We start from the raw sequence: 27476 nt of genomic DNA on the forward strand, positions 1-27476 counted from the left end.
GGAAAAAGACTTTCCACACAAGTCACAGCTGAACGGTCTCTCTCCAGTGTGGATGACCTGATGCTGTTTTAGTTTAGCCCTCACATTAAAACCCTTCCCACACTCGTCACAGGTGTGTTTTTTCTCTCCCTTTCTTCTGTGAGGTTTGTCGGCCTCCTGAGAGCGCTGACTTCTGGCTCCATGTTGGTCCTGCAGTGATAGAGATACAAACAGAGGCAGTGAGTGAAATGCAGTCGTGGAACAAACTCAACCTTCAAACTCCATTAACACTAGTTTTAAACCTGAAGGTGGAGCGTGGCACCAAACACCTTAAAGGTCTCTTATCCCCACCTGCTGGTAGTTCTAACACATTACATCCAACCTGCTGTTAAAGATAATTCATGACTGTTCAAACACTAAAATCATGCACACACACACACACACACACACACACACACACAATTTTATAATTTAGATTATTTTGTTGTTTCCTATTACATATTTCTATAATTTGTATAGATTTATACAGAATTATTCAGTGATAATAAATCCTATGTTTGTTTATTCTAAAGGAACCCCGTTAGCTTCCACAACAGATGTTGCTCGTCTTCCGTCAACAGTGTTGGGGAGTAACGGAATACATGTACCGCCGTTATGTATTTAAAATACAAAATATGAGTAACTGTATTCCATTACAGTTACCGATTAAAAAGGTGGTATTCAGAATACAGTTACATGGTTGAAATAAATTGATTACACTGCAGTACTTTCCTGTTTCATTTTGTCGCGGGTCAGGACTGTTTGGGTTTTGTTTGACAGCTGTTGTTCCAGGCGGCAGCGTTACGGTTGCCATGGTTACAGGGCAACGCTCTCTCTCTCTGCGACTGTGTGTTTCCTGGGTGAGAGAGCGCCTTTTCGTTGTTGTTGTTGTTGTGCTAAGCTAAAAGGCAGAATGCTACAAGCATAGCTCTAAAGAATGTAGCATCATGGGCAGTGTAGTCCGTGTTGCAGGGAGAATGGACTGCCATACACGTTATGGGTCTGTGAGCGAGGAGGGAGAAAAAGGGGAGTGGAAAGGTACGAGTTGTCATTGAGGAAAAACGGGAGCTGGAGGCATGTAAATATAATAATAACCACTGCAGCCAAGAAGAGTGCCTGACGAGCCCAGCTGTAAGTAAGCTATTAAGACTCGACTGTAAACCGTGTTCGTGTTTTCCTCCGAAACAATAAGTTCTGTTGGAGCAGCCTTTCAACGCCTCTCTCTGTCTCTCGCAAGAAAAGTTGACCCACACAACAAAGTAAAGCTATTTTTCGGCTACGAGCCGACAGGGACCCCGCCGTATTAGTCAGAGGTCCCTTTACTACAGTTCGGAGTCGCGGACCTTCAGTAATAGTAATAAATCACACAGCAATAGTACATTCACGTTGTTGTAAAAAGCATGATAATATATTAAGTAATCCAAAGTATTCAGAATACGTTACTGTCATTGAGTAACGTAACGGAATACATTTTGGGGCATGTAATCTGTATTCTGTAATGGAATACATTTTAAAAGTAACCTTCCCAACACTGTCCGTCAAATACTCACATAAAATATTACACAATAAAGTGGATTCAAGATATCCACATAATTTCACTCTTACATCCACAGTGAGGTTTCACAATTGTTCAAATATAAGCAATCAATAATAATAATAATAATAATAATATCAATAACATTGAGGCACATTACACAAATTTCAAAAACAAATCATGTCTTACAATATTTACAACAACTAAAAGCTCTGTAAATCGGCTTTTAAGTGTTCATTGAAGTTTTGAATAATTCTCTAATTTTTTAAGGCAACTTATTCCACTTAAAAGTTGCTCTAAATGTAACAGTTTTACAAAACGTTACTTTTAACTCGAGCATTTACTAAGTTGCAGTTTGTTGAAAACTGTGTAATATGATGATGTATTTCATCTGGATACTGCAGCTGAGCAGAATAAATGTGGTGTGTTTAACAGAATTGCTTTCTTTAGAACTACAAGTAAGCCATAGAATATTTTAGCCTGTACAGGAAGCCAAGAAAGGTTATTATGCATTTTATCAATATTAGTATAGTATGAACATCTTCACACTAATCTGGACGCCTTATTCTGGACTAACTGAAGTCTGTTAAGATCTGCCTTATTAGCTGCTGACCAAATGATTGAACAATACTCCAGATGAGACATAGCTATGCCTTGTTGGCAGAGTTATGTGACATTAGTGATGTTTGTACTTTCAGCGTTAACTTGGTTTTAAAGCCTTTAAAATATACGCCGTTCAATAGTCGACCTTCATCTGACAGAGAATGTGATGATTTTGTGGATAATTAAAGTCAGTCATATATCCACAAACACAACAAGCTGAAAGTCAGTGATGCTGCTCGGTTTGCAGTCCTGAACATCACGGCACAAGCAGGATCCACTGCACTGTTAATGTTAGCTGTGTTATATTGCTGCCTCTGTTCGGCGCACTTTAACGTGTGTTTGAACGAGCTGACGGTTCACTCGTTAAGCTGAAAGAAAGATGCTTTAATCACAGCAGTCACACATGTGTCCACTGCACCATCTGGAACTCTTCTTGTTTACACTCGTAATAACACAAACACTAAATCCTGCTTCTCTGCTGCTGTTGTGTAGCAGTGTGTACACCTGAGACTGTCACCTGTCTGTCTGTCCTGCACTCTCTCTCTGTTTCTTTCTCTCTGATTGTGGAATAAAAGTATGAACATGTGTTTATAAGTTACACTTGTGTTTGAATCCTGCATCTTATCACACATTTGATTTCCATGTGTGACGACTGCAAGTGTCTGCAAGTGAGGACAGACTGAGGGACCCACTGCTGCACATCATCTGTGAGGCTTTGCACCCCTGATGATCCACCAGGACAAACTCAGCAGTGTGTGAGGAAGAGGAGGAGGAAGAGCCAGCAGCATCTGACAGATGGAGGGAATAGACAGACTGTTCCCTGTTTGTGAAGGACTGCTAGGAAAGTTTAACATAACTGTCTGTGCTGAATCAGTCTTATTAGGTAATGTTCAAATAATGTGATCATCCCAGTGTTTTCAGTGTGGGAGAAAGTACTCAGGGCCTTCAAGTTACACACTATGAAAGGCAGCAACAAGTTTAATGTTCAGAAACCTAAAGTCTGTATCAGCAGCAGAATGGAGCTAAAAATAAATGTTGGTTTCAGTTCTATGAAGCTTTGAGTATTTTGGATCAGTAGCTGCTGTGTTTGTTGCATCATATTGCTGTAACTGTTTATATGCTTTATATATTCTGAGCTAAGTTGATCTATAGTGTTACATCATATTCTATAAGGATGTTATGTGTTTGTAGACTTTCTGCCCAGTTTGACCCATTTAGCAGAAGTCAGCCTGTTTAAGGCTCTGATATCTATTCTGTGTGACTTACAGCAGTTATGACATGGTCTGATTTTCTCACCCAATAAAGGAATATTTCATATATCAGTCTACTCTTCATTCTATCAGACACAGTTATCACATGTTACGTTTCGGTGTTGTCAGTGTGTTGTTTTTGGCGTGACTGTTATGTGTTTCCTGCTTTACTTTGAAAGTCTGTGTTATCTTAGGGTGTTCAGTTTACTTTTCCTTGTCTTGTCAGGTCTAATTTGCCCCAGCTGTGTTTCCCTCCTGTGGTCCATCCCCTGATTGCTCCTTCTATGTATTTAAGCCTTGTGTTTCAGTGTGTCATGGTCGCGATCTCCCCCGTGTTGTAAATAGTTTGGTGTTTTGTTGTAAATAAATAGTTTGTTGTAAATAGATTTGTCGATACTTTCGTTTCGGGATTTTGGTGGTGAGCTTTAGTGGGGGTTTTTTGTGTGTGTTTTTTTTTTTCTTTATTTTTACTTTTTTCGTGTTGCACTCCGGTTGCCTAGGCCGGGGTGTAACATATGGGGGCTCGTCCGGGATTGCCTTCGCTGGGGGGTCCGGGGACCGCCCCAGCCTTTGTCGTCGCTGGAGGGTCCGTGGGACCGCTCCAGCCTTCATCCGCCTTTGCTGGCGGGTCAGTGGGACCGCTCCAGCCTTCATCATCTTCGTCTGCCTTCGCTTCAGCTGTCCGTCTCCGCTGGAGGGTCCGAGGGACCGCTCCAGCCTTCATCCGCCTTCGCTGGAGGGTCCGAGGGACCGCCCCAGCCTTTGTCGTCGCTGGAGGGTCCGTGGGACCGCTCCAGCCTTCGTCGTCTGCTGGAGGGTCAGTGGGACCGCTCCAGCCTTCATCGGCTTCGTCTGTCTGGATCAAACTTTTCACTTGGTGTTAAATGTTTGATTTTTGGGTGGGGGGAACTGTTACGTTTCGGTGTTGTCAGTGTGTTGCTTTTGGCGTGACTGTTATGTGTTTCCTGCTTTACTTTGAAAGTCTGTGTTATCTTAGTGTGTTCAGTTTACTTTTCCTTGTCTCGTCAGGTCTAATTTGCCCCAGCTGTGTTTCCCTCCTGTGGTCCATCCCCTGATTTCTCCTATGTATTTAAGCCTTGTGTTTCAGTGTGTCATGGTCGCGATCTCCCCCGTGTTGTAAATAGTTTGGTGTTTTGTTGTAAATAAATAGTTTGTTGTAAATAGATTTGTCGATACTTTCATTTCGGGATTTTGGTGGTGAGCTTTAGTGGGGTTTTTTTGTGTGTTTTTTTTTTTCTTTATTTTTACTTTTTTCGTGTTGCACTCCGGTTGCCTAGGCCGGGGTGTAACATCACAGCTCGTACATTTGCTTTTTACACATGTATGTAAGCACTGAGCCAAATTTAGTAATGCCAACAATATAATAACTATAATATTGAACATATTATATTTACATTACCACAGTGAGATGACTTTAGTCTCATGAACAACATCAGCTAATTGTTATTTACAGCTAATCTTAAACGACTGTTCAGCACAGAAATGAAGCCCAACAATCATGTTTCACAGTCCTGTGGTCTCAGCCTCAGATACTCATCAAATCACACAGAGCTCATGTAGAAACAAATGAACTAAATATGTTCTCCTTCATTTCTGTCAAACAAAGCTGTATGAAACGTTTCCAGCTGTTAGTATCATGGTTGCTAGGCAACCTGGGCAGCGCGACGGAGGCTAGACGTCCCATTTCACGAGCCTACGAGCCTCGCACTTCGGCCTTAGCGGTCTTTGAGTACGCGGCCCTTGAGGACTTTAAAGCTGCAGAACCTGAATCAGGATACAGCCATGATGATCTCCAGCCTCGTGCTCGCCAACATTCTCACCTGAGTTAAGAAGACGATCACTGAAATGGTCTCAGCAGGTCCTTTGATGACAGCAATGAAATGCAGTGGTAAGGCTTTTTGGGGATTAAGTTCGTTTTCATGGCAAAGAAGGACGATGCAGTTCATCTGATCACTCCTCATAACATTCTGGAGTGCAGGCAAAATGCTATTATAAAAACTTAAGCAGCAACTTCTCCAGGTTCCAATATTTATGCAATTCTCAAACCTTTTGGCCACGACTGTATAACCTCTTCTGAAGTTTAGTGGATATTATACATGGTTATGCTCAGGATGTGTCGGCCAGTTTCCACTGGAAACGCCTTTTGGTTAAACTGTCAGCGAGGAATTTGCATTTGCACTGTTACATTTTTATAGAACTTTAATGCACATAAACAACAGCTGCTTGTTTCAGTGAAAATACATTGATGGGTTTTTAATAAAGTTGTGCAGCTGTAAAGTATTTTGTCTGGTGTCAATTCTATCGTCAGCTACATCGTTATGGGAAATGTTCAAATGTATATGGTGATAAATATCTTTGGTCATATGGTCCTGCTCTGTCTGTCACCTTCTGTGTTGAGCTCATTGTTTCCTCTGTAGTGGCTGAGCTGAGTCCAAGTAGCTGAAAATGTTCCTCTGCTGCTCCGTCAGACTCTCCTCCTCCTGCTGATCAGCTGGGACACAAAACAGATCTTTGTTAGGCTCCACACTGCACTGAAGAGTCAAAGTGTCTCATATGTTCATCTGACAAGTAAAAGAACACATTTTTGTTTCCCGAGGTGGGCAACTTGTTGGAAACAAACACAAAAGGTTTGAGCACTGATACCTGCCATTGCTGGCATTGAAAGATGCAACGCCAGCAATGTGGATTGTCAAGACTCAAACCAATCATCAAGCAAAGACAACAGGGATCATTTGTTTCCGTTTATTTAGCATTCACAGCATTTGTAGTTGCCTTCTGTGCAGGGGAAGTCCACGCACACTGTGTGGTACCGCCATCCGCAGAAGGTGCATTCAACCTCTGTAAGAGAAACGAGATTGTCTGAGACTGAAATGATATTCACTAAAGAAGTGGTGATTTGTAAAACTTCACATTTTGATCCGGGACGTACTCTGCATGAAAACAAGCGCTCACTCTTCCTGCTCAACAAATGACAAGGGCGGAGCCTTATACCACGTGATACAGAAGCTGTGCCGTGTGATGCTAAAATTAGCAGGGAAACAACAACGGAGAGCACGTCAGGGATGACGAGAAAGTGACAGGAGAAAATCCGTCCCGGTCAACCACCCAAACATCAATAATGGGAACCTTATACAGCGCTTCCCTATACACGTCGAACTCCCGCAGGCACAAAGACATTACGGAGGCTATCACTTATCACCTGACCAAAGATATGGCTCCATTAACACTGTGCAAAACGAGGGATTTAGGAAAACGATCAACACCCTAGACAAACGCTACACAGTGCCGTCCCGCAACTATTTTTCTATTGTTGCACTACCTGCTCTGTACACGCAGCGTCGAGCAACGGTGGAGACGGAATTTCATGCAGGACAACATTTTGCTGCAACAACAAAACGTGAGACATTTGTTGTTTTATGTTTATTTATTGCTATGAGAGAATCATGATCTCAATTCTAAGCCAAAAAATCGTGATTCTCATTTTATGCAAAATCGTGCAGCCCTAACATTAACACAAAACTATTGTTTCACCAGAGAAACACACATGAAGAGAGAGAGAGAGACAATAACAGCTACCAAACAGTCGTCATAATTCGTCACACAATGAGAAAAGCACAAATCAACAAGTAACAATGACTAATTAATATTAAAATCTGTAACATAATGTATTGTTTGGGGTTTAGTCTGATTGGTTCAGGATGAGCTGCCATTATCCAATCACACGTCTGCTTACCTGCATCTTTTCTCTTTTTTCTAACCTGAGCACCTGATGGCTTTGAACTTTTGTTGTCCATCTTCCATTGGTTTGAATTTTGCGCTCCAGTACAAACACAAATCCCCCAACCCGAGGATCAGCACAATTAACCTAACAGACCTACACCTTAGTTCACAGATTCACTTTGTCTAAGGTTGATTTCTGGGATTTCACACAACCCAGGATTCAGATCGTGAATCCATGATGGGCTTGGATTTACATCATTATAAATGAAATGTGCTCTACTTGGAAGCAGCCGGCCCCGCCCCTTTTGACGGCTTGTGTGAGACTTTAAATCATCAAACTGTAAATTATAAATTTAAATTGTTATTGATCCTTTACCCAGAGTCCTAAAGTGTAGATTTATTTTCTTACTCTTCTTATATTTATTGTTTGTTTACTTGCACCGCTGTAACTGCAGCCTCGTCGTCTCGTCTCTCTATATGCTGGACTGTCTGTAGCGGAGATGACAATAAAGTTTACTTTGACTTCAGCAGTGCGCAGGCGCACCGAGGGCTCTCGCGCTCACTTTATAGAATTTAGAAAAAACATCGGTGCAGATTATAAGTCTGTATCATAATATCTGTTTGTTGTTTTTATTTTGTTTTGCGAGTTGGTTATTAGATGCCGCTCCAGCCAGCCAGAGACTCCCCGCCGCCCCGCCCTCTCCTCCCTGTGCCGCCAGCAGCAGGCGCACCTCGCAAACGGAGGGCGCCCTTACTCCCAGCAAATGGCTGATAGAAAACCGATCGGTGCCTACGAATTTCCCAATATGCGCTGGCATGACGTCGGGGAAGCATGGGTACGACCGATTATTTTATTTTTTTCTTGCCCGTGATGCCCCCCCACCACGATGCATTCTATTGGTTTGCACACTTACACACACCCAGCTGTGGTTTCCTGTTTTGCTGGACTCTGGAGAGCCCCGCCTTTAACGCTCTTCTCTCACAGAGAGCAACAGAAAACTTGGAAAAACTCCAGATTGACTGAACTCAGTTCAAAGTTACCTTGACACCTTTAGATGTGAGACGTAGTGATGGTCCGCTTGAAGCTGACGCTCCGGTGCGTGTGTCAGAAAGATCAACGCGCTGCTTCAGAAGCACCGTGTCGAGGCTTGATTCGTTTGGCCAGAGTCACGTGATCAGTGACGTATGAAGCTTCGTTTAGAACGTACCTTTTTTTAAATCGAACTTTATTGAAACACAATGAGTATACAACATACAAACAGATGAAGTTTACAAAAGAACAGAACATGAACATACAGAACCAGGAGTAAAAAAATTATGATATGAGTAGGCGAAAAAAATCAACATATTGTAACGTGCAGTGGAGATGAAGCCAGCCGCGGAGGTGTGCAGGTGGATAGCGAATGAGCAACAGCTTCTGACTTTCCAAAAAGTACTCATTTATTTACAATATCAAAAATAAAAGTGCTACCTCTACCACACATTACTAAAGAGCACACTAGTCCGCGTACACACGGGAGCATCCATTACAAGAGGAGTGCGAAGAAGAACAAAAAGGGGGTGACACCAGTTGTGAGACAGGAGGCGCCGCCATGTGGTGATACACTGCATTACAATAGCAACTGTTACATAGTCCCCCCCTGGTGAGAAAAAGGCTGTCCTCAGCCGTACACAGCTGAAAAAGCACACACCACACCTAACAGTACCCTATACATAGAGGTTACAGCTAAGATTGGTGCACACACACAGGGCAAAAGACCATTTAAAAATGAAATTGGTGAAAATAAGACGAATATGTACAGTGGAAAATCAGTTTTCTTAGTTTTTTTCACTTTTTTCTTTTGTTCTTTTTTTTTTCTAAGTAAATGCCAAGAATGAACCTTAACGCACGAAAGAGCCATAAAACTGGATTAAGTAGAGCAAACAGAAACATCTACATATCATGACTCAAAGTAGCAATGCAACAAGACAGCATCAAACAGGTTTAACCAAAACATTTCACTTCAGATCAAGCCTGGTTGTGTGAAAATCATTAGTCCATCTTTTGTTGCTCCAGCCAGACGTAACTCTGGGGCAACGTCTGGGCCTGAGATTGTAATGTCCACCAACAGCTGGGTGCTGGACAGATCTGGGTGAAACACTCTCTGGAACAGCGCCCACACCAGAAGAAGAGTCAATGTCCGGTAAATCAAAGGGGAATGGCTTAGAGTCAATGTCAGTGTCTGCAGGGGGGCCAGGGTGGGCCTGAGAGTCAGAGTTCCGACCCTCTGCGGTCTCTCTCTCAGCAGGCAATGAAACAGAATGTTCTTTGGAAGTGAGAGAGTCCCAGGTATGGAACGGTTGCATGTTCACAACATGATAAACACCTGCATCCACACCGGCGTCCACCCAAGTGAGCCTGTAATTAACATCACTGAGTCTCTGAGATACACACAATGGTCCCTGAAACAGTGGTGCAAGTTTAGCAGTAAAGTTAGACTGAGCGTCTGACCTGGGGTGCGTCTTAACTCTCACAAGGTCACCAACACGAAACGTGGCATGTCGATGTCTCAAGTCATAGTAATGTTTTTGTCTGTCATGGCTATAGTCCAAAGCTGCTTTGGCGTGGTTGTGAGCTTCCTGCAGGGAGGCTCTCAAAGTCTCAGGGTAAGGCACACCCGGTTCATCAACACCTGCTGTAGAAGGCTGAGTGATAAGGTCAAGCGGGGTGTCTAACTCACGACTATAAAGCATCATGGCAGGAGTCATACCTGTACTGTCATGGGGGGCGGTGCGCAGAGCAAAGCAAATCTGAGGGAGAAACTTGTCCCATGATGTGTGCTTATCACCTACATAAGCGCGGATTGCAGTTTTCAGAATCCGGTTGACGCGTTCAGTAGCATTTGTCTGAGGGTGATATGCCGTAGTGAGTCTGTGCACCGAGCCTAAGGCAGAAACAACATGTTCAAAAAGCTCACTCACAAAAGGAGACCCTCTGTCAGAAATGAGGTAAGTGGGTGTACCACGCCTAGCAAAAATGTCAGTGACGAATTTACCAGCTGCTACCTGAGATGTAGCTTCTTTGACAGCACTGGCTTCAACCCATTTAGTCAAATAGTCAACAAACACGATCAAATAAGCATTACCAGTGGGGGTGCGGGGAAGTCGCCCAACAAAATCCACACCCACATACTCCCAGGAGTTCTGGGGGACAATGGGAACCATAAGACCGGCTGCTTTTTTCTGACTTGGCTTGGTGAGTTGGCACACTGAGCATGAAATCACATAGCGTTTCACATCAGCTGCCATTTTGGGCCAGAAAAACCTAAAACGCAGTCTAGCCAATGTCTTAGAAACACCCAAGTGACCTGCTGTGGGGTGGTCATGGTAATAGTCCAGCAAGGTGCCTCTCATGGAAGTAGGGGCAAACAGTTTCAGCTCTTTCAAAGGGTGCAAAGCACATGTGAACTTGGGTTCTCTGTGATACAAAAGAGTCATACACAACATACTGTAACAAGGTGGCATTGTCCGAGCTGTTCAGAGAGTCTGCTTCAGTGTCTCTGAGGAGTGGACCTGTGACATGATCGTCTAACTGCAGCTGTCTCAATTGTGAACGGTCAGCCAGAATGACGGGGGGCAGAGTACGAATGTCCAGGCTGCCCATAACAGCATGATCTGGTAAAAGATCAGTCGGCCTGTCACAGGTCAGAGGCAAAGGGTTGCGTGACAGTGCTTCGGGAACTTTGTTCTGTGCACCAGGTTTGTGCACTATTGTGAAATCAAAGTCCTGCAAACGAAGTGACCAGCGGGCGAGTCGGCCCGTTGGGTTTTGACGAGACATGAGCCACCTGAGACTGTTGTGGTCAGTGAAGATAGTAACATGAACACCTTCAACATATGGGCGGAAGTGTTCCACAGCCCATATCACAGCGAGGCACTCCTTATCTGAAGTGCAGTAGGGGAGTTCAGCTTTGTGAAGGGAGCGACTAGCAAAAGCCACAACGTACTCACGACCCTTGTCATCCTTTTGCATCAACACTGCCCCAAGACCAATGTCACATGCATCGGCGTGAATGGAAAAGGGACGGTTGAAGTCTGGAAATGACAGGATCGGGGCTGATGTGACATGATCCTTCAAAGTGTCCATGGCCCTTCGACAGCTGTCGTCCCAGTGGAAAGCATTGTCCTTTCTGGTGATGGCGTGAAGAGGTCTGAATGAAGCGTCGATAATAGCCAGTCAAGCCAAGGAACTGACGGACGTGTTTCACTGAGGTTGGGGTATCAAACTCCTTAACCGCCTTTACTTTGTCCGGATCGGGCTTAACACCTGATGATGTGATGCGGTATCCGAGAAAGGTGAATTCATCGAGGCAGAATTGGCACTTTTTGAGCTTCAATGACAAGCCAGCAGCCTGGAGTCTTCCCAGCACCTCCTCAAGATCCACTAAGTGCTCTTCAAAGGTAGGTGAGGTGATAACAATGTCATCCAGGTAGACTGCGCGCGTTTTGTAAATGAGGCCAGCAAGCACAGAGTTCATGAGTCTCTGAAAAGTTGCAGGTGCGTTGCAGAGCCCAAAGGGCAGCACCCGAAACTGGAAGAGACCGCAGTGAGAGATGAAGGCAGTTTTAGGCTTCGAGTCCTCTGCTACAGCAACCTGCCAATAGCCTCGCGCTAAGTCCAATGTCGAGACAAACTTTCCTCTTAACAGAAAGTCCAAAGACTCATCTACACGAGGCAGGGGATAAGAGTCTTTTCGGGTAACTTGGTTGAGCCCTCGAAAGTCCACACAAAACCTTGGTTCCGTGGCCGCTCTATTTACAATGACAGCTCCGCGGCTGATGGGCGAGCCCTCATCTGGGACTCTCCTCAGCTCTTACTGGGACAGTGGCGCGGCTGCCCCTCTGTTGGTCTTCCATGGTCTCTTGTGTTCTGGGGGCCTCTGGATGTCTGGAGTTTTGATCTCCTCCATACCCGCTTCACACCCTGGAGGACGGGGCTGTGGCCCCCCCACACTCCCTAGCAGATCATTACATGGAGAAACCTTTGGAATGCAAGCATGCTGATCCACACAGGTATGCACACATGGGTATTCACAGACGCGGACTAAAGCTTTCTTGGCTGCTGCCTCAAAGCACACTGTGCGCTGTCTATCTTGCGTGCTGCACAATATCGTTTATTACTTAGTAAATACTGATATCTATGACTAGCTAGTTTATTGTGATGGTGCTTTGCTTTCTCTATTATTATGTTGCTCTTTGTTGTTTGCTGTCTCCTCTGTTTGTTTTTGTTTGTTTGTTTTTTTTTTTTTTCTCCATACAGGTGACCCAGGAGTTTTGTTTTTTTTTGTCTCTCTTCCCCCCCCTTCTCACCGTCTCTTCTCCCCTTTGGTTTTCTTTCCTTCTCTCCCCCTCTCTCTCTCTCATTCATTCCCCCTGTCCTATTTATTAAAAAAAAAAAAATGACAAAGGATGAACTGAAGCTCTGCCATCACGTAATGTCGCATACTGCTGTTTCTGATGACATTTAGAAAAAGAAAAAAAAAAAAAAAAAAAAAGATAATAGCCAGTCAAGCCAAGGAACTGACGGACGTGTTTCACTGAGGTTGGGGTATCAAACTCCTTAACCGCCTTTACTTTGTCCGGATCGGGCTTAACACCTGATGATGTGATGCGGTACCCGAGAAAGGTGAATTCATCGAGGCAGAATTGGCACTTTTTGAGCTTCAATGACAAGCCAGCAGCCTGGAGTCTGCCCAGCACCTCCTCAAGATCCACTAAGTGCTGTTCAAAGGTAGGTGAGGCGATAACAATGTCATCCAGGTAGACTGCGCACGTTTTGTAAATGAGGCCAGCAAGCACACAGTTCATGAGTCTCTGAAAAGTTGCAGGTGCGTTGCAGAGCCCAAAGGGCAGCACCCGAAACTGGAAGAGACCGCAGTGAGAGATGAAGGCAGTTTTAGGCTTCGAGTCCTCTGCTACAGCAACCTGCCAATAGCCTCGCGCTAAGTCCAATGTCGAGACAAACTTTCCTCTTAACAGAAAGTCCAAAGACTCATCTACACGAGGCAGGGGATAAGAGTCTTTTCGGGTAACTTGGTTGAGCCCTCGAAAGTCCACACAAAACCTTGGTTCCGTGGCCGCTCTATTTACAATGACTACAGGAGCTGCCCAAGGGCTTGTGGAAGGTTCAATGATGTTGTCCTTCAACATTTGTTGCACCTGTTCTTCAATCACACGTTTCTTAGCAGGTGACGTGCGATAGGGTGGGAGTTTGACAGGTGTTGCATTGCCAGTCTCTATGGCGTGCTCAGTGAGAGCCATTCGACCAAGTTGACCATCAAACAAGGAGCTAAACTTGCTGAGCAGATTTAGTAAAGCATCCTTGTTGTTCTCTGAGAGACTTGCTTCAGACAGTTTGGCTGTTAAGTCTGAGCGAACCAAGTCCAAAGACATCAGTGTTCCAGGTGAATGTGAGTAATCATTTTGAAGGTCCTCTTCATTGTCTGCAAGTGGGCAGGGGATGTCCTCAATGTAGACTGTTCTAGTGGGAATGTGAATAGAAACAGAAGCTCTTGCCATAAAATCCATTCCCAGAATGAAAGGAGAGGACAAATCTGGTATTATGGCAAAACGCTGGTAAAAGTTCTTGTTCATGAATCCAATATTGAGCCAAATAACACCAACAGGGATACAGGGAGCATTATTGGCGAGGTTAACTGCAGGACCATTCCACTCACTTGTGTTTCTAGGGTAAGAGTCATTTACTTGAATGAGATCTGTTCGTACAGCCGAGAGGGAAGCACCCGTGTCGAGGGTAGCATCCACAGATGAAGCATTGAAGTTCACTTTCGTTCTTAGTGGGGTATTCCAGTGGACTTGTGAAAAATTGTCTTCCAAGTGTCCAAGACTGTGTCCACCCTGTAGTGAATCGGGCGTGTGAGGCTCCGTTAGTAACTGGGGGAAGGTTGGCCTCTGTGAAATGTCCTCCCCCCCCTGTAGTTTCCCGACTGCCTGTATTGTGGCTGGGATGTGGTGCTGACCTTTTCATGGCCAGGATCAGAGGGGCCAGAGTGCTGGCAATGGCTGGACTGGGCCATGCCTAGCGGTGTTCGAGGCTCGTTGTGGCAAATGAGGTTGGGTGTTACAGTTTGGGCAGGTGCGTGTAGTGAACCCTGGCTGAGAGCATTTGAAGCAGTAAGGTTCAGGCTTATAGTTGTCTTTGCTACATAAAGCAGGCTGTGGTCTTTGTGGTCCAAGCACTGAGTGAAGCTCATGAGCGCGTAGCAGCAGGTCCATTACAGAAGTGACATTAGCGCCATACAGGGCAACTCTGTATTTTTCGAGAGCATGTTTACTAATTAGGTCAATTCTGTCTTTTTCAGGTGGGGGGCTCTTCAGTTTGTCAAACTCACTCAACATGTGGGCGACAAAGGTTGGGAGCGGCTCGTCCTGAGCCTGAACACGATCCAAAATTCCTCTCAGGATGCGTTCTTGGTTGTCGGAGGGCAGAAAAACTGTCTTAAACAGTTGACAGAATTGAGCCCATGATGTGATGTGGGAGCTCGGTGCCTTGAACCATTTCCCGGGCTCTTTTGCAAGAAAGTGTGGCAGTTCGTTTAGCAATTGCCCATCAGTTAGGTTCAATGAGGCTTTGTATGTGCCAACTGCATTTAACCATTCCTCAGGTTGCACTTTTCCGTCCCCAGCATACACAGGAGGCTCCAGCTTTGCGTGATGTAAAGCTGCCGCAATCACTCTGGAAGTGCTGCTGAGTTCAAGTGAGTGAGATGGGAGGAAAGGATTTGTAGGTTGAAATGGGTTGCTGGGCAGGAACGGATTGGTACTGTTGGTGGGTTCAGTTTTGTCCATCACATGAACATGAGGTGTCGATGTGGCCATTGGGAAAACAGGAGACTGTGGGACTGCAGGAGGGGGAGAGTTCCCTGTTGTGAGTTGGTCCCACTGCCTTAGTAAACTCTGCTGTATGTTCAGTGAGTCACGTAAACAATCACTAAGCTTATTCACCTCAGTTCTTAACTCCACCACTTGTTGGCTAAGGCTAGGAGTCACATTTTCAACTATCTGGCACATAGGTAACGAGGTAAGTTCCATGTCTGAGTCAGAGTCGTCTGGGCAATGTGCCATTGCGATTTCAAAAAAATTAAGCCGCTCCAGGGCACAGCGCAGTTATTGATATAGCAGTAAAAGAGTCAGTTAGGTCAGACTAGAAAGACAAAACTGCAAAAATGCGTTCAAGATTAAATTTAGAAAAACCACATATAAAATTTCGCCCAACAACTGAAATTAGACTGGAGTGATCAGAACCATGTTATTACAATAGCATGTCTGCAACACTAGAGCTCAATGCAAGATTAGTTTTAAGTCGTTTTGTTATACTGAGCCGAAGACCAGCACCAACGGTTGTAGTCAGCCAAGCTATCACTTACATGTGCTACAGTCAGTCTCAGCAGAGGTAAAGGGGAATGAAAAGCCAGCAGAAATGTTCATGTCCAGGCTCTCCACAGAAGAATTAATCCTTAGAAGACAAAACCAACAACAAATAACAAATCCACGGAGTCCATTCGCGTCGCGGAGTCAGCTTCTCTCTTTTTCTTTCTCCCAAGCGGAGCAGCAGCACACCACGGTATCCAGAAATTAGTCGGGTCCCACCTGAGCTGAGGCTGCGGCCATGGCTGGAGAAAACGTCCGAGCGTCCGCAAAACTGGGGGGATTTCCGAGACAGTTCACGTGCTAGAAGAGAAGAATCCTCGGCGGGATGCAAAAATCGTCTGAAGTCCAAGGGGAAAAAGTTCGGGCGCCAGTTGTAACGTGCAGTGGAGATGAAGCCAGCCGCGGAGGTGTGCAGATGGATAGCGAATGAGCAACAGCTTCTGACTTTCCAAAAAGTACTCATTTATTTACAATATCAAAAATAAAAGTGCTACCTCTACCACACATTACTAAAGAGGACACTAGTCCGCGTACACACGGGAGCATCCATTACAGGAGGAGTGCGAAGAAGAACAAAAAGGGGGTGACACCAGTTGTGAGACAGGAGGCGCCGCCATGTGGTGATACACTGCATTACAATAGCAACTGTTACAATATAAATATTGTTCTGAGAGGCTTTTTGTTGGTTGAGTCTGAAATTGATTGTATGTACAATTCATATCCTTATAAAACGGCAGAAATATGGTGTTTTATTAATAAACTTACATTTATGGATATAAAATAGCTAGAAGTATTAACAATTTTTTTTATAAAAAAACATTTATCATTCTTCCTGGGGAACTTAAAGAAAAAGAATAAAACATTTTCCCATCGTAAAGAAAACTCCCTTAAACTATAGACAATAACAAAACTGCTAAATTCTTCCAGAATCTCTGTGTAGAGGAACCAAAAGAGATGTGCCACAGTTTCTGGATGATCCCCACAGAAAGTTCAATTAGTATTTATGTCTCTTTTAAATGTTACCATATAGTGACTGGCTGGGTAACATTTATGAAGAATTTTATATGAGATTTCCTTCACCTTGTTCACAATTAGATATTTATGGGATCATCCAGACTGTCTTCCAGGTGATATCTGGAACATGTCGGTTCCAGTAAGATATTCTATATATGGGAGAGACATGATATCTTCTTGGAATAAACTACGTATTCTCTTATTGCTGTTACCAAGTTCCTGTGAAAAGCAGATTTTTCCCACTGCTGACTCAGCTGGATCAGGGAGAGTGACTGAGGCAGATATTGAGCTGTCAGTGTTTTTATATAACATTAAAGTCCCTGAGGGTATGGCACCAAGCACCATTGAGAATTCCCCAACACTGTTTGACAAGTTTGACGAGCATCTTGACTTTTGGTCTTTGGATATTAACAGTCCTGGGCATGTGACTTCTTGTTTAACAGAAATGTTACAGAGAGCATTTGCAGTGCAGCTTTTAATTGCTAGTAATTCAAATTTTTTTAGATTTCGACATAAAGCAGATGCCTCAGAGAAATCACTAATAACACTAAGGGCTGGACGGATTTGATTTGCATTCTTCAAGAAGAGTGTGGTGTCATCAGCTAGCTGGCTGATGATGAGCTCCTTATCAGCTGTGCTGATTCCTTGTATAACAGGTCAAATCTCGGGGTGGAGTCTTAATCGTTTTAATTGAGCTATTGCCATTCGTGTACAAGGTTTTGATAGCTTTACAGAAAAATGCCAAATTTTTCCAAAGAGTGGAAAATAAATTGATGTTCAATTGTATCAAAAGCCTTTTAAAAATCCAGGAAGAGAATGAAGCTATAGTCAGATACCAAATCAGAGTAATCAAGTAGATCTAAAACCAGTCTCATGTTCTTAGAAAGGTGTCTGTTTCTCATAAAGCCTGATTGTGTCTCATCGATAATTGTGTCCAAGAACTCTTTCATTCTGTTAGCAAGTACTAAAGCCATAATCTCATAGTCATCATTGAGCAGACAGATGGGTCTCCAATTATCAATAAGAAGTAAGTCTTTGTTTGGCTTTGGAATAAGTGTTATGAGACCCTGAGTAAGAGTAGGAGGGAGGATGTTATTCTCTACACTTCCTATGAAAAGCTGCAGTAAGAACGACGCCAGGAGATTAGAAAATGATTCATAAAACTCTGCAGTTAAACCATCAGATTTGTTGGCCTTAAGTGCAGAAATAGGATTACAAACGTCCTCCACAGTCAGAGGGCTGTCACAGTGACTTCTATCTTCCACAACAATAGTTTTTAGGTTTTTAATATTATTGAGAAACAGCGTTGAGACATATATACATTAGGGGTGCAACGATACACAAAATTCACGGTTCGGTTCGATACTTTGGTGTCACGGTTCGATATTTTTTCAATACAAAAAAATGTTCATGCATTTTTAATTTGTCATTTATTAAAATTATAAATATATATTTTAACTCAAAAGTACAGTTTTTAAATTTAACCCTAACCCTTGTGCGTGTTTTTTATTTTGACAGCGAATACGCACCTGTGGACCACTTATGTGCAGCCCTGGTTATATAGCTCGTCATATTGCAGCCACAGAAATTCTTTTGTCCATGAAACCATAAAGCTGCACTTTCTTTTTGCCTTATAGTCTGATTTGTCATAACTTCTCCGTTTTGTGGTAAGCTTTTCTTTGGCTGTCACTTCTTCACCCTGACCTGTCTTATTTGGCTCAGCAGAACTAAAATAATATAAAATATATATCATATATCCTGCTGCTTTTACACACGCACTCAGCGATTCTCTGCGCGATCAACCTCTCATATGTTTAAGCTGCGGGAGATTTCACTTGTCATGTTTGCATAGTAAGCTAACGATTAATAAGACGATGTCAGAGGAATTGGTGCACAAATTATCATCACTCACAGATCAGTTCTGTCGCTCTCTATACACAGTTCGCGCGATTGCAAAGTGAAAGCAAAAAAACAAGCGCAAATTCAAACGCGATTTCAATATGTCACATATTGACAGTGGCTCACCGATGCCAATGACATAATTACCCAGCTACATTTCTGAAAGAATGCAAAAGCATTGACATATATTTTTCCTTCCTACAATAGCCCGACGGGCAGGGCAGAGATAGATTTTGGTACCCCGACTGAAAAAATCGCTAGCCCCGGGACGTCGGGCTAGCGATATTGCGAGCCCTGTATCTGATTGAGGAATCACTCATCTTGGAAAAGAGAGTTTATTACAGAAAAATGTCTCTTTCCAAAATAAAAGCTATACTATCCGCTTCTTCTGGGCTATATTCTCAGCAGCATATTAAACATATCAGGTCTCCATAAGGAGAATCATGTGCTAACAGCCGTCTAAATGACTCGGCTAAAGTTTGTAGCATGCGTGCTTGTTGTTTTTGTCTTTGCACTAGGATGATGTCGGCGTAAATGTGCAGTCATATTCGTTGTGTTCCCACTAGTGCTTTCAGATTAATCTCGTTGAAATAACCTTAACGCCACAACACGGCAAATCTCCGTTAACGAGCTACCGCCGATCGTCCCGTGCATGGGGCTAGACGGCCAACACGTTAACCAGCTAACTGCGCTAACACACTAGTTCACACCAATGTAATTGAACATTGCATGGCACATCCAACATACTGTTTTACCTGAGTCCATGACTCGCTTACCTTCAGGGTCATACGTCACATGAAAACCAAAATAATTCCAAACGCCAGATCTGAATGAGGGTGGGGGAGGTCCACTTCTGTCTCGCTAGCTTGCCCTGCGCTCTTCCTTCTGACCATGCTGTCTGTGTTGAGCGCTCAGTGAATCTGCGTTCGACTACTCCGCCTAGGCTGTACTCTCGAGCCTAGGCGGAGTAGTCGAACGCAGATTCACTGAGCGCTCAACACAGACAGCATCGTCAGAAGGAAAGTTGATAAAATAAATTACAAATTTTGTATTGTTCGATACATATGCGTACCGAACCGAAAGCACTGTATCGAACGGTTCAATATCGATACGAATATCGTTGCACCCCTTATATATATATATATATATATATATATATATATATATATATATATATATATATATATATATATACATACAGTGGGGCAAAAAAGTATTTAGTCAGCCACCGATTGTGCAAGTTCCCCCACTTAAAATGATGACAGAGGTCAGTAATTTGCACCAGAGGTACACTTCAACTGTGAGAGACAGAATGTGAAAAAAAAATCCATGAATTCACATGGTAGGATTTGTAAAGAATTTATTCGTAAATCAGGGTGGAAAATAAGTATTTGGTCACCTCAAACAAGGAAAATCTCTGGCTCTCACAGACCTGTAACGTCTTCTGTAATAAGCTTTTCTGTCCCCCACTCGTTACCTGTATGAATGGCACCTGTTTGAACTCATCATCTGTATAAAAGACACCTGTCCACAGCCTCAAACAGTCAGACTCCAAACTCCGCCATGGCCAAGACCAAAGAGCTTTCGAAGGACACCAGGAAAAGTATTGTAGACCTGCACCAGACTGGGAAGAGTGAATCTACAATAGGCAAGCAGCTTGGTGTGAAAAAATCAACTGTGGGAGCAATCATCAGAAAATGGAAGACATACAAGACCACTGATAATCTCCCTCGATCTGGGGCTCCACGCAAGATCTCATCCCGTGGGGTCAAAATGATCATGAGAACGGTGAGCAAAGATCCCAGAACCACACGGGGGGACCTGGTGAATGACCTGCAGAGAGCTGGGACCAAAGTAACAAAGGTCACCATCAGTAACACACTACAACGGCAGGGAATCAAATCCCGCAGTGCCAGACGTGTTCCGCTGCTGAAGCCAGTGCATGTCCAGGCCCGTCTGAAGTTTGCCAGAGAGCACATGGATGATACAGCAGAGGATTGGGAGAATGTCATGTGGTCAGATGAAACCAAAGTAGAACTTTTTGGTATAAACTCAACTCGTCGTGTTTGGAGGACGAAGAATACTGAGTTGCATCCCAAGAACACCGTACCTACTGTGAAGCATGGGGGTGGAAACATCATGCTATGGGGCTGTTTTTCTGCCAAGGGGACAGGACGACTGATCCGTGTTAAGGACAGAATGAATGGGGCCATGTATCGTGAGATTTTGAGCCAAAACCTCCTTCCATCAGTGAGAACTTTGAAGATGAAACGAATCTGGGTCTTCCAACATGACAATGATCCAGAACACACTGCCCGGGCAACAAAGGAGTGGCTCCGTAAGAAGCATTTGAAAGTCCTGGAGTGGCCTAGCCAGTCTCCAGACCTCAACCCCATAGAAAATCTGTGGCGGGAGTTGATAGTCCGTGTTGCTCGGCGACAGCCCCAAAACATCACTGCTCTCGAGAAGATCTGCATGGAGGAATGGGCCAAAATACCAGCTACTGTGTGTGCAAACCTGGTAAAGACCTATAGTAAACGTTTGACCTCTGTTATTGCCAACAAAGGTTATGTTACAAAGTATTGAGTTGTATTTTTGTTATTGACCAAATACTTATTTTCCACCCTGATTTACGAATAAATTCTTTACAAATCCTACCATGTGGATTCATGGATTTTTTTTTCACATTCTGTCTCTCACAGTTGAAGTGTACCTCTGGTGCAAATTACTGACCTCTGTCATCATTTTAGGTGGGGGAACTTGCACAATCTGTGACTGACTAAATACTTTTTTGCCCCACTGTATATATATATATTCTACTTTTCTAAATGATTGACTATTTCAATGGAGAACCTAAATGACACGGACCCGTGTTTGTTATTACATATCTCTATTTTGAATGTGACAAGTCTATCATTCCTTGTTATTCATAGGTATTAACAGAGTTTTTGGCCTTTTTTCCCTCTATAAAAGCTAATTGACTCTTTACAGTGGCCTGCTATGGTTCATAATAACATGTTCAGTCATGAGTGAAATCAAAGCTTTTCTTCACTTTAGCATTTAACATTCCCAACAATATAATGTGATACCTTAATTAAAACACAGCTACTAAAACACAATTTTCTTAATGCAAACATCAGTGACTCAACATTAGCAACCAAAGGGTTCAGTCTGCAGCTCACACTCATGTGAAGCTACAGCCTCCCCCTTTAGTCTCTGTCATCCTTCTGCTCCTGCACAAACAAAGCAAGACAAAACATCCACCCTTCTTCTACAGGCTGGGTGAATTGTTGTGGACATTCACTAATCCTAAAGTCGGCACCGTTTTTGTCTCAGTGTCAAGTCAGTTAAATTTTTAGTCGTCAGTCCGTCACAGTCCAGTCACATGCATACATCCACACACATTCATACCAGATATTGCTGATAATGGAGTCTCACGCGCAGCCTATTCGAGCCTCCATCACCAGCAAGATGACGTCATCATTTTAAAGGAAAACAGCTCCTTGTTTTTGGACTGAATTGACTCGCTGCAATCCTTTTAGGCTCAGGACTTCTCATGTGATCAATGTCACATATCAGTGAATTTCTCCCAAGCCCATTATAATCATGGAGAAAAACACTTTGCCACTGTTTCCAGTAAGAATATTTTATAGAGCTTTAAAGTTCAACCTCTCAGGTCTGGATTAAAGAGCTGATTTGTTAAATCGGGAACTCACAAAATACCAAAATATCACCACCGGTGGATCACACCTCTCAGATGTTCTTATCTCAGTGCACTGTAACAAAAGCACAAACAAACGCAACCAATAAAATACTAATAAAGTAACAAATACTGGGGCCCATTGCAAACATGTCCAAGCATAAAACCATCTTTCTCTCTCTTAGAGAAAGAAAACAATCCAAACCTCACTGATAAAATCAACCTAGTGTCAAGCAAAACCCAAAAATCAACCAAAACTTCACCAGAAAGTTTTTCTCCCTCCCGGGACAATATTGTGCAGGAATACAGGCACCGTAACTCCTTTTGCACTGACAAAAACATGTTGGATTTACTTGATTCAATAGTGGACACTGGTTGCACACAAAGGTTTTGCTTTGGCAGAAACTTAAACAACTGGCTGATTGGGACCCACGCCCAGTTTCCCACCTTGGCTCAGGCGATTAGAGGATCATCAGGGGGTCCTTTTGTCCCTCTGTGGGGGGTCACTCCCACTAGGTTTATATCTGGGACTCTCCACCATTTGACCTTAGAACTGAAGAAGCTTCTCGGATGAGAGGTGAAACGTCTTCAAGCAACTTAAAGAAGTCCAGACGCTTTTCTTTGCAAGCTCCTTTGACTTAAACAACTGAGTTAAATCAACACAACCTTTTCATATTCAGTAAAGCTGCATGTTGTGTTCATAAAACACGATTGAAACATGTTCAGATGGAGTAAGTTGAGCTCCTGGAACATTTTAATCCTTCAATTGAAATTGAATGGGTCTACAACAACTACCATCCTCCTATCTCTATCCTGGTTGCAGCAGGGCTGGGAAATAACCCTGAAGTGATAGGTTACCAGGCAGGGTACACCCTGGACAGCTCACCAGTCTATCAGATAGAAACACACAGCCGTTTACATTCATGGATAATTTAGCCCAGGACCTTCTTACTGTGGAGCAACAGCACTAACCAGCATGCCAACAATGGAGGAAATACAGGAAAGCTATGATTTCCTGTATTTGAGGCAGAATTATTTTGTTCTTGCCCTTGACAGGTTAATCCACAATAAATAGCAACAGCATGCATGTGGTGTGTGTGTCGTTGTCTGCCTCTTATAACTCCAGTGATTTTCCTGTAGTTTGAAATCTTATGCGGTGTTGACACAATAATTTGTTGTAAACCAGGAAATTCCCAACTGTGGTAGAAAGCACAGCTTAGCCTTAGCAAATGTTCAAAGAAAAGTCGTCACTTCCTGATAAATATTGTCACACTGGGGTTTTTGCAAATGATATCAGTGAGCACTGTGTGGCAGCTGGAGTCAGACAACTGAAGCTCCCACAATCAAGACCACAAACAGCTTTCAAAGGAGATTTGAAGCTTTTCTGGCAGCAAGCTTCATGATTTATGGGACTGGAACTGGAACAGAAACTACCTGATCACCAATGGTGAGCTGGCATGGAATTATTTTTATGACATTTTATCAAAGTTATAAATAAGCATGCCCATTAACACATAGTGAGTGAGCATGTTGTCTTCCCACGCAGTGAACAGCGGATGCTAATGTTTTTGTCACTTTTTACAGAGTCAAACTCAAAGTAAGGTCAGTGCTTCCACGCTTTAAACGCTGCACGCTCACACTCTCTCCACACTCGATAGATTATCCATTGTTCATCTGCACACAGCTGCGGTTTTAGTAACGCAGTAACGCAGCGTGCTTAAGGGAAAGTAACAGTAATCTAATTACCTTTTTTGCAATAGTAATCCCTCACTTTACTCGTTTCTTGAAAAAAGTAATCGGATTACTGCCCATCTCTGGTTGGAGCTGTGCACTTGTGGGTTCCACCTTGTGTACACGTTTATCTTTGCTGTGTGTACTTGTACCTCTGAGTGGAAGCTGAACTCTTGAGTTCGAGTATCGAAGCATCAGCTGTGACGTTAAAGTCCAAACAGCTCGTTCATTTGACGTGCAAATGAACGAAGGTAACGCCGTTTTCATGTGGATGTGTCACTGAGACACTTTCCACATCCACAGCTCACAAAATGGGAAAACTATAGAAGTATAACAATGAAGAAGTTACTATGTTACGGGTCCCAAGGATGAAGACCTCGATGACAAATATGTTACCTGTAAAAGCAGGTGAAGAGCAGAGTAAGGAAGACACGATGCGTCTCTGCTTTCCTCCAGAACGTGTCTGAGTCTGATTTATTTCACACAAATAAATGCTACAAAACACTAAACATGAGCTTTCAATATGCTGTTCAGCTGGTTCCTCATTCACATCAATTACATTTACTTATTTCACAACATCAGTGAAATATACTCTTTTTAACTGGTTCAGTTTCTCAAGTTCACACTTCTTTCCATAACAGCTACATCCTTTTATCATATCAATAAACACATCACATTGTCTTCTGCAGTGTCTTACTGGCTAAACAGTTCTATTCAATAACAGCATTGGTAAATACATTACATTTGTTCCCTCCAGTAATTTACTGGCAAAATCACTATTTAGTGCATCATGAAACACAGCTTGTTGAATCAACCCATGAATGCCTCTGTTAGCTACACAGAGTTGCTCAGAGTGCTTGTGTTACACTAGCTAATCTACTCAGTCACTTTAACAGAACTATTAACATTCACATCTCACAGAACTGATTTGATTGGAGCATTACAACACGTTTGCACAGAGCATAGGAGCGCACTGACTCTGCTTCACGAGCGCTCCACCTAACGAGCGGGCTCGCGGTGCGGTCGCGCGGGACACTCCTCTGGTTTTCTCCCGTGTTTACATATAAATAACTTTGGCGGACCGCCTTAACTCTCCCATTCACATTAACGTGGGTAACCATGGTGACAATAAACAACATTTTCGGTGCGAGCACCGTGTACCGACCTGTAAAAGCAGGTGAAGAGCAGAGTAAGGAAGACACGATGCGTCTCTGCTTTCCTCCAGAACGTGTCTGAGGAAGCAGCGGAAGGTGGGCTCCACTTACTGCTCCCCGAAACCCCGGAGCAAGCACCAAAGTTCCGCCCTCACTGCTTTCTAACATAAAATGAATCCCTGTTACATGGATTTTCTATCCTCTTAAAGAAACTGAAAATAAATACATATAGCAATGAAAAATGTCCCGTTACATGAGTGTTTTACACAAAATAATATTCATGTGGTCATTCCCTCACAGGGGTGCCACAACTACACTGCTGTTTTGACAGAGACACAGTGTGTTTATCTAACTTGGCTGAAGCCAAAGTTCTCCAGACAAATTCAGTCTGTTTCTGCCAAGTGTGAACTCACTGGATGAGCGCCAGATACACAGAATCAAAAAGGGATAAATTACTTTTCTTATGTCATGTTCCCGTCACAAACTGGCTCAAGGAGAGGGGAAGCAGGAGTCCACAGATGAAATGTTCCTATAAATAAAGTGGAATTTATTCAAACTTTACCAAAACTTCAACACATCAAATACAAGCAGTTCAGCAGGGAGTGGATGTGTGTTGCATGTGCCAGGTGGATGCAGAGAGAGGCCAGGGCCACGTTCAAACCTGAACACGCTGCACAGTGTTTTGTTCCATTTGTTAGGGATGAATGAAATGCTTCCTTGAAAGGATGTGTGCAGTCACCAGTGGGCGTGGAAGCATGTGCGCCCTCATTTGGTGGGTGTGCAAGAAAAGTCATCCTGTCACACAGCAATGCCTACATAAATCACACCACTCTGCTTAAAATAATAATGTTTAGTGAAGCAGGTGAAGCAAAGGGCTGCTTTTAATAGGCTGGGAGACCCAGGTGTGCTGCTTTAGCTGCTGAGCCTCTTATGACAGAACAGCGGAGAGTGGTAAGAAGGGAGGAGGGGGTCTGGCTGTGTTTGTGAACGATAGATGGTGTAACTCTGGGCATTTCTCTATCAAAGAGACGCTATGCTGTAAGGACATTGAGCTGCTAGCGGTTAGCATGAGACCGTACTATCTACCACGAGAGTTTACACACGTGATTATGATAGCTGTGTATGTCCCGCCCTCTGCTAACGCTGCAGCAGCCTGTGAGGTCCTGCACACTGTAACCAGCAGACTCCAAACACAGCACCCTCAGGCCCTTTTCCTGATCTCTGGGGACTTTAAAGATGATGTAACCATTTAATTATGGTTACATAATTAATTATGTAATTAATTATGCAAAATGCAAAACGCTCAGCTGTGTCTCCAATCAAAGCTCTGTAACTTCAGAGGTGATGTTCATATGTTGACTAATGGTTTTCTTTCATTTTTGATGTACTGCAGAATATTTGTATAAAATCCAGGCCAGGAAAATCTCCTTCATGTGTTTCTGTGTTTTGTCTTCAGCTACGTTGACACAAAGGCCTCTGCTGTGACGCTCACACCTTTGATAAAGTCTGGAGAGTGTCAGCTTCCTGTTTATAGATACAAAAATATGTAATGTTGTGAACTCTGGCCGCAGCGGCGCAAGAAAAAGGAGAATTACGGGAAGCACTCACAACAGGTAAAATCAAAATAACAAAGTAAAGTAGGATAAAATAAAAACAACAAAAGAACAACACAATATACTTCCCCGTACTGTTACTGCTAACCTCTGTTAACCTAGTAACTCTTACCTTCTAACTGACAGCTGGTCAATAAACGAGCTCCATAAACGCTCCATATTCACCTTTACATGGAATATAAAGGGAAAAGAAGAAACACAGTGCTGTGTCAGCGTTAGACATATAGATATATCCTTGCTTTTAATACATTTGAAGGTGGGTGGGAGAGGTGCTTCTCCGCGTAGTCTACGGTCTCTTTGGGATCGGTAAAGCTTTTCCTCACATCACCATGGGTCACTAACAGCTTTGCAGGGTATAGCAGTCTGTACCTGACGCCGGTCATCCCACGTAGTCTTCCTCTCATATTTGCAAATGCGGCTCTGCGTTTCCAACAGAGGGAGGGAAATCTGGGAGGATGTTTATTTTAAAAACCCTTATACATCAGGTTCTTGTTCTCTGCAGCTTTCAGCAGAATTTCCTCACCAATGTGGTAGTAGTGCAATCTCAAGATGATGGGCCGAGGAAGATGACTTTGTTTGGGACGCTGGCGATTCACTCTATGTGCTCGATCGATGAGTGGCTTCTCCTCGAGAGATAGCGCCTCCGCCAACAGGTGTGAACCAACTCAGTCATCTTGGGTCCCTCTGTGCCTTCTGGTATTCCTGCAGTTCTTAAATTATTCCTCCTGGAGTGCCTCAAGAGCTCCACATCTCTCATCTAACTTCTTTACCTCCGCAGACAAACGCTCC

General features: G+C 43.5%; 2 protein-coding genes and 1 long non-coding RNA gene across 3 annotated transcripts in view; 1 reads left to right on the forward strand and 2 right to left on the reverse strand.

The window, feature by feature from the left end:
* LOC146679531 (uncharacterized) lies at positions 1 to 24526 on the reverse strand. The gene is made up of 3 exons (XR_014918561.1): positions 24317 to 24526; positions 5812 to 5917; positions 1 to 189 (listed from the first exon to the last, which is right to left on the reverse strand). It is a non-coding gene; the product is annotated as an uncharacterized LOC146679531 (long non-coding RNA).
* The window catches only part of LOC146679523 (uncharacterized), a 241879-nt gene that overhangs the window by 172877 nt on the left and 41526 nt on the right, over positions 1 to 27476 (forward strand). The window lies entirely within an intron of this gene.
* On the reverse strand, positions 14156 to 15553 carry LOC146679532 (uncharacterized). Its single transcript, XM_085450276.1, has one exon. It carries the CDS (start codon positions 15268 to 15270, stop codon positions 14182 to 14184), a length of 1089 nt encoding a protein of 362 aa, XP_085306402.1. The 5' UTR covers positions 15271 to 15553; the 3' UTR covers positions 14156 to 14181.

Source organism: Copadichromis virginalis, unplaced genomic scaffold (genome assembly GCF_057382275.1).
Source record: "Copadichromis virginalis isolate Kocher_CV1m ecotype Utaka unplaced genomic scaffold, C_Virginalis_male_GT1.1 unmapped_scaffold_1, whole genome shotgun sequence".
Lineage (NCBI taxonomy): Eukaryota > Metazoa > Chordata > Actinopteri > Cichliformes > Cichlidae > Copadichromis > Copadichromis virginalis.

Coding starts and splice junctions, on each gene's coding strand:
- LOC146679532 (XM_085450276.1), bottom strand. CDS start 15,270: ATGGCACATTGCCCAGACGACTCTGACTCAGACATGGAACTTACCTCG.